The 6,921-nt window shown below is 38.2% G+C and overlaps 2 protein-coding genes across 2 annotated transcripts; both read left to right on the top strand.

Annotated features, from left to right (window-relative positions):
- The first annotated feature begins 4,423 nt into the window (after positions 1–4,423).
- LOC147543616 (protein FAR-RED IMPAIRED RESPONSE 1-like) lies at positions 4,424–5,371 on the top strand. Its single transcript, XM_086635480.1, has one exon. It carries the CDS (start codon positions 4,424–4,426, stop codon positions 5,369–5,371), a length of 948 nt encoding a protein of 315 aa, XP_086491606.1.
- Positions 5,372–5,416: 45 nt separating this feature from the next.
- Positions 5,417–6,685, top strand: LOC147543615 (uncharacterized). The gene has a single exon (XM_086635479.1). The coding sequence runs from the start codon at positions 5,417–5,419 to the stop codon at positions 6,683–6,685; it is 1,269 nt and encodes a 422-aa protein (XP_086491605.1).
- The last annotated feature ends 236 nt before the right edge of the window (positions 6,686–6,921 follow it).

Genomic DNA, 6,921 nt, shown 5'->3' with positions numbered 1-6,921 from the left:
CCATAAAAGAATTAAGAGGGTTCAAAAATCAAATTCTACATCGACTCCAGGGCGAGCCCACATAGGGGTTTGTGGGGTGGGGGGGGGGGGGGGGGGACGTGCCCCCCACAAGCCCAAATACGAACTGCCATTACTATTACCCGTATGTGCTCATATCTTCTCTTGCATGATCTTCATGTATAACCCACATGCTCCAGACCTAAGTTCAATTAGGGCAACATTTTTAAATTCAAGACCACATCCAGGTCCAATTAACACACGTATAAAATTCAAACTCAATGCCCATAACAAAGGCATTATGTCTACACACCTAACTACTAGCTTCAGGGACGGAACCAGGAATAGGAATCGAGGGGGGCCAATATTAAACTATATTTTTCAATATTTATGGAGTTATATGAAACATTGACGATTTAATTTTTTTAATACGCAATTTAATTCTTATTTTATAACTTGCTGGTGTTAAGAAGTGTGATAGTTATAATGAACTTTAATATGTAATTTTCTTGTTTCATTTAAATAGTCTTTTCAGATAACAAAAAAGAAATTGAGTTCAAACTTTAACTTGAATAGAAAAAAACATAATTGAAACATTAAAAATTTGTGTCTTCATATTAATTTTTCATTTATTTTAGAACTGATTCATGATATAAAATTAAATAATGCTATTGATTAATAAGGTATTCACAAAAAGTTATAAAAAAAAAGAGTTATTAGAAGTGATTTATGATATAAAACTAACTAATTTCATTGATTACTTCGTCAAAAAAAAAAAACTAATTTCATTGATTAATGAAGTGATTTACGATACTGGGGGTATATAGAAAAAACCAAAACCTCCCTAAAAATTTTGGTGAATGAGGAGCCTGGGGTTTGAACCCACGTCCTCTTTGTTTCTCAAAAATCCACTTCCATATCTACCATCACAACCAAACCATTCACTTGTTTATTTTTACTTTAACCTTCTTAATAAAAGAGACCAACTGGCCCATTAACAACTCTTAATGTAACTTGCAGCCAGGCCAAGGGGGGCCATGGCCCCCTTTGGCCTGGCTGTAGATCCGTCCCTGACTAGCTTACTTATTACTTTTTCTTGACCATTTTTTTTGTTTCTTTCAAAGTTACATACGTGCTACCAGTTTTACAAACCCAAAGCAACATCTATCATTAACTTGGCCAAAGCTCAACTCTTTGTACCAAATCTTATTAAGTCCACTACAAAAAAAGTGAGTAGAAGATGAAAAATCGAAGATCAACAATCGTGGGGGTAAAATCTTTACCAGCGATACAGATAATGATCAAAAGAAATAAAATCTGAGTAAATGTATGGAAGGAGATATTGTCAGATTACAATTAAAATCGTCTGATTAAGGGAGAAAGGGGGAGAGGGACATAGAGAAAGATACGAAGAAGACCTGTTTGTAGAGAACCCATTTGCCGCAGACAACAAAGAAATTGAGTGTTATCTCTTTTTCACTCTTCATCTCTCTATATCTCTTTGTCGTCGGCTGAAAAACTCTCAATACACGACATTCTATTTTTATTTATTATGTTGTGTGTATAACTAACGCATGTGAACTAAAAATTTCATGATTTTATTGATGAGTTCGTTACAAATGAGGGGTTCCTTTGCATATATAATTTTTTGTTTCACTTTTTTACCCGAACTCTCCTCACACAATTCTTTTGACATAAATTTTGTTTATTCACTGTCACTAGGACGTACCCCCACAACAAAAAGTTTCTAGCCTCGCCACTGATCGACTCGAACTTTTCAACCTATTTCCAGGTAAGGATAAGCTTTTCATGAGTTATACAACCATTTCTCGACTCATTATTTTATTTTTTTTGAAGTAAAAGCCTAATGCATAAATAAACCATCACAAGGATGGAGAGTTTACATGTGCACAAGAAACAAGGACTAAACAGACAACTAGACCTGATTATTAATGGTGGCCAATACGCGGACAACCGTTTTTTCTATATGGACAATTATTTTCGGGCCCGATACAAGTCAACTATGCTTGACTTAGTTGACTTTGATTTAATAAGGGGACAACTCCATAAAGCCTTAAAAATTAACAGTTACTAATTTGTGGACCATTAACAAAAACAATAATTAAAAAAAAACCTAACTGTCTTCTTCATCAACATCTTCTTTTTCTTCTTCTTCTTCCTTCTTCTATTTATCAAACCCTAATGGATGAAGAAGATAAAACCCCTCAATCTTCACCTGAAGACGTTTTTCCCTGAGTTTCTGTAATACGAATTAATAACAATGATGAGGTAAAACTATAACTTTGCTAATGTTGTTTTGTATTTTAGTATTTGTAGTTTGGAAGAACACAAAACGATTTCATGGCAAAAGTTCGAGTTGAAGTAGAAACTCCCAGAATTTCGGATGAAATTTCCGAAATTTTGTTACCGTTCTGGGCTTTTACTACGAAAATCTGGTATGATTTCATGTACTTTGCGACGAAATTGGCGAAGTACATAAAAAATCAGGATGGCATCCTATTTTTTCTAATACTACTTGTTTATTCTTTAAAATTGTGTTATAGAGCACCCAATTTGACTCACAAACATCATCGCTTGGAGACGAGGCCATACCTTTAAGAGCTGAATTTCCTGACTTTAGTAAACACTTCATAACTAAGAGGGTATGCTTATTTTACTTACGCTTCGTATATTTTTCTAATACTCCATTTGTACAAATTGATGGAAATATTTCTCTCTAATTTCACAATTTTTCGAGTCAAGAGAGTCAGTTGTTGATGTAGACGGTAAAATGTCTACTGGTCGGAAAGTCTGACAGTCAACGTGTCAACGGTCAAAGTCTTGTCGGGTCGGATGCTTTGGGGACCAGCTACGTGTCAAAAAGAACCTGCACACAAAAAGAGAGAAGAGATCGTGAAGCCTCTGGGACACCGGGATGGTGCCGGCCTAAGGGGGCTCCGACGGTCAAGTCAGATACTCGATCAAATATAAATAAAGTGAAAGTGAGCGATAGTGAGGTAACCGTCGTCGGATTGCTTAGGTGTCGCGGCTCGTGGAGTTGTCGGAACAGATCCCCACGGTAATAATATACTTACTGTAGTGAAAAGGGTGATGGTAACGATATATTGTCGTTAACTTGCTGGTCGTAAGTGGGACTTGCAATAAGGTGCTGGTCGTAAAGGGATCAGCAATAAGGTGCTGGTCGTAAGTGGATCGGATGGTGAGGATCGTTGGATGGATGACGTTGATACGGTCAGCTTGTTACCGTTGAAGGGAAGATATATTAGACCAGAGAGTTCTCTTATGCGATAAGGTGGTGGTGGTATGGTGTCGATACGGCTAGCTAGTTATCGTTTGATTCGTGACTACCAGACTCTTATCTCCAAACTTCTAAGATGATGAGTCAGAGACTTTGAGAGAATCGAAAGACCTTTGAGATGCTTATGAGAGAGTAAGTGAGTGGAGAGAATGGATTTAGCTACTCGAGTACCGTTGTCGAATATTGGATGCCCTTGTCTGAGTTTTGCTTCTCGTATTTATAGTGGTGGATAGGGATTGCCTTGATGACAATCAGCTAGTAACCGACGTATTTATTCCGTGTCATTACTCCTGAGAGATACGTTAAGGGCTAGAAGATCTGACCGTCAGATGAATATTCGAATTTCTCGAGGGACGGCCAAGATGTTACCGCGTGTGCGGTAAGCTACTGGCCGGTAACACCCGTCTTTAAGTGGCAGATACGGAACACTTACCACTAGTGCGGTTATGGATTGCGCAATAATCCTCTGGTCGTAAGATTGCCTAGTACTGGCAGGTGGCTATCGCGTGACACGTGTCAGATACGCTTAGTGCCCGACGGGTATGGATTCGGTGGCCCGAGTAGCGACTTGGGCCATTATCGGGCCTTCTTATTTAGCCTCGCGGATTTTACCCTAACGAAGCGGTTGTTCCCTTTATTCTACAGGCACCTCGTGGGGCGGATATTTGCCCATACAGTTGACTGGTGCACGGAGAAAGGGAAGAACAATCTCTTCGTCCTAGTTAAAAGATCTGGAAGAAACAAAAATAATAAAGGGAAAGGGTCATTCACTTTGCTGAGGTGTTCTAGGGGTGGTACATATGCAAGTCACAAGGCGAAGAATTTCAAGTCCAACACAGACCCCGCCAAAAAAAGACGCACAAGTTCTTCAAAGTGTGATTGTCCTTTTTCTATCAGAGTAAAATGTTTGGAATATGGAAAGTGGAGTGTTGAAGTATTAAACGGACGTCACAACCACGTGTTGGCGCAAAATCTCACAGGTCATGCATTTGTTTCTCGGTTGAAGGAGGATGAACGGGAACTTGTTTGGAAATTGACAGAAAGTGGAGTGCGACCCAAAGAACTTTTGTTGCTTCTAAAAAAAATAACTCAGAAAGTCTTGCTTCAATGATAACTCTGTACAATGAGAGGGCAAAGTTGAGAGTAAATCAGAGTGAAGGACGATCAGCATTGCAACAGTTTATGAAGTTATCAACTGACTACCACTATCTCGTGAAGTATAGGTGTGAGGAGAACTCTAATCAGGTGAAAGATCTTTTTTTCGCACACCCAAAGTGCATAGATCTTGCTCAATGTTTTCCTCAGATATTGATCCTTGACTGCACGTACAAGACAAATCGGTATAAGCACCCTCTACTTCAGGCCGTCTCCACAACTTTAATAGGAAAATCGTTCACAATAGCATGTGCTTTTATGTCTAAGGAAACTACAGAACACTACGTATGGGTTCTAGATTGTCTGAGGCAGTTGTATAAAGTAGATGATCTTCCTTCTGTTATTGTCACTGACAAAGAACAAGCTTTGATGAGTGCAATAGAAATTGTGTATCCGGACGCTAATCACATCATATGTTCATGGCATATAAACAAGAACGTTCGAGCTCATGCAACCTTATTGTTAAAGAAGGTTATTTGTGAAGGTAAACATGCTGATGATAAAACAGATGAGCTTAATAAGATTGTGGATGAGTTTTTCGATGAATGGCAAATGATAACATGGTCGGATACAGAGGAAACATTTACAGATAGATGTGATAGGTTTGCAAATAAGTGGAGTAAAGTCTCAGGGGGGTTGGTAGCATATTGTCGAAATACTTGGTTAACACCGTATAAGAAACACTTTGTGCGTTGTTGGATTGACAAAATACGGCACTACGGCACCACCTCCACAAGTAGAGCAGAGGGACAACACAGTAGGTTGAAAAAGTTTTTAGCTAACTCTATTGGTGGTTTTACTGTTTGTTGGGAAGCAGCTCGCAAGTGTTTTGAACACGAGCTTATCGGAATAACAGACTCATTTGAGAAAGATTTGAGGAATGTTAAGCATCACCACTAAACAATTATATTTGATAATTTAAGAAATGTGGTTGTCCATCGTGCAATGGAAGCTATGTTAGTAGAGCTACACAAGGTTGAAACTTGGGCAAGTGCTAATGTTTGTATGTGCATCCTGCGTAGTACCCACAGGCTTCCTTGTCAACACGAATTGCAAGATTGTTGTCGTTTTGAAACACTAATACCACTTGATGTCGTAGACCGTTACTGGAGACAACTATCATATAGTGTGTATGCGGAGGTAGAAGACTTGAATTTCGAAGACCTACCAGAACTTAAAACGGCTAAGGAAAGATGGGCTAACGCCTCAAAACCGGAAAGAGAACAAATGAGGATTGAACTTAGGTTATTGGGTGCTCCAAAAACAACTAATATGAGAGAGCCAACTGAACCTATTGTTGGAAAAGGGCGTCAACCAAATAAATCAAGTCAAAAAGATCGTTCTACCAAAAGGAAACCATCACACTTTGAAGTTGTAGATAAGATGGTTGTGAAGGATAAGGCAATGGCTAGAAAAAGAGCTAAGCAGATAGCAGTTGATAAATTGTCTAAAGATATAAGTAGGTATAAAGATACCTTAAACCATCTTGATGCTAATATAGAAACTTTGTTCAAGCAGAAAGCAGCTAAACTCCTTGTATTTAGGAAAAGGTCGACCGAGAAAGAAGAACATCTGCCAATGACTAATTCTGAGTTTTTGGATTGGATTCCTGAAAAAATGAAAAAATATGTTATCGACATCAACAACGTTCCCTCCGATGGACACTGTGGGTTTCATGTTGTTGGATACTTTGTGTTTGGTTCGTCAAAGAATGTTGGAAGAGAAGTTCGAAAAGTAATGTATGATCACATTGTAAATAACGAAGAATTTTATTCGAATATGTGGTATGAGGTTGAGGTGCGTAATTTGAAAGTGACCATAGACTGCTATGATAAAAGAGCGGAGGAGCCAAATTGGATGTACATGCCGGAAATGGGGCATGTTATAGCGGAAGCTTTCAAAATTCCAGTTATGCTGCTATCCCATACATTGAGTCTTACTTTCTTACCAGTAATGAATCCTCCAGACGAAAAGTGTAATGATATAGTGGTAATGTGTCATGTAAATAATAACCACTACGTTTTACTCAAGCTCCGTCCGTACAGTCCGCTTCCTCCTGTTCCACAAGCAACTTATTATGAGAATGTGCAAGGCTCATATTTTGATCTATGGTTTAAGAAGTTCGAAGGTCAATTTCAAAGTTTTAAAGATATGATGTCAAAAGAGAAGGTCGACAACGTCGTCGTCATAGTCGGAGAGGACAACTTGCAATGATTATATTATTGGTACACCATATTATTTAGGTATTTTTTTATAGAAAAAACGGTATGTTTACGTGTCATTATTTTAAGTGAATATAGTTCCTATTTTAATTTTTTTCGATATATAATACTCCATAAAAATAAAATAAAAAACCTAACTCGATAATTTCATGGGTTTTGTACGAAAAAATGGCATAACAGAACCTATGTTGCGATGAAAATCTGGCATAACAGGACAAGTTGCCAGAT

This window comes from Eschscholzia californica, unplaced genomic scaffold (assembly GCF_041429995.1).
Source record: "Eschscholzia californica isolate CP2 unplaced genomic scaffold, dmEscCali1.0.p SCAF_4, whole genome shotgun sequence".
NCBI lineage: Eukaryota > Viridiplantae > Streptophyta > Magnoliopsida > Ranunculales > Papaveraceae > Eschscholzia > Eschscholzia californica.
This window is presented reverse-complemented; position numbering and strand designations above follow the sequence as displayed.

Bases quoted from the DNA above. Each gene is read 5' to 3' on its own strand.
- LOC147543616 (XM_086635480.1), top strand. From the start codon at position 4,424: ATGATAACTCTGTACAATGAGAGGGCAAAGTTGAGAGTAAATCAGAGT.
- LOC147543615 (XM_086635479.1), top strand. From the start codon at position 5,417: ATGGAAGCTATGTTAGTAGAGCTACACAAGGTTGAAACTTGGGCAAGT.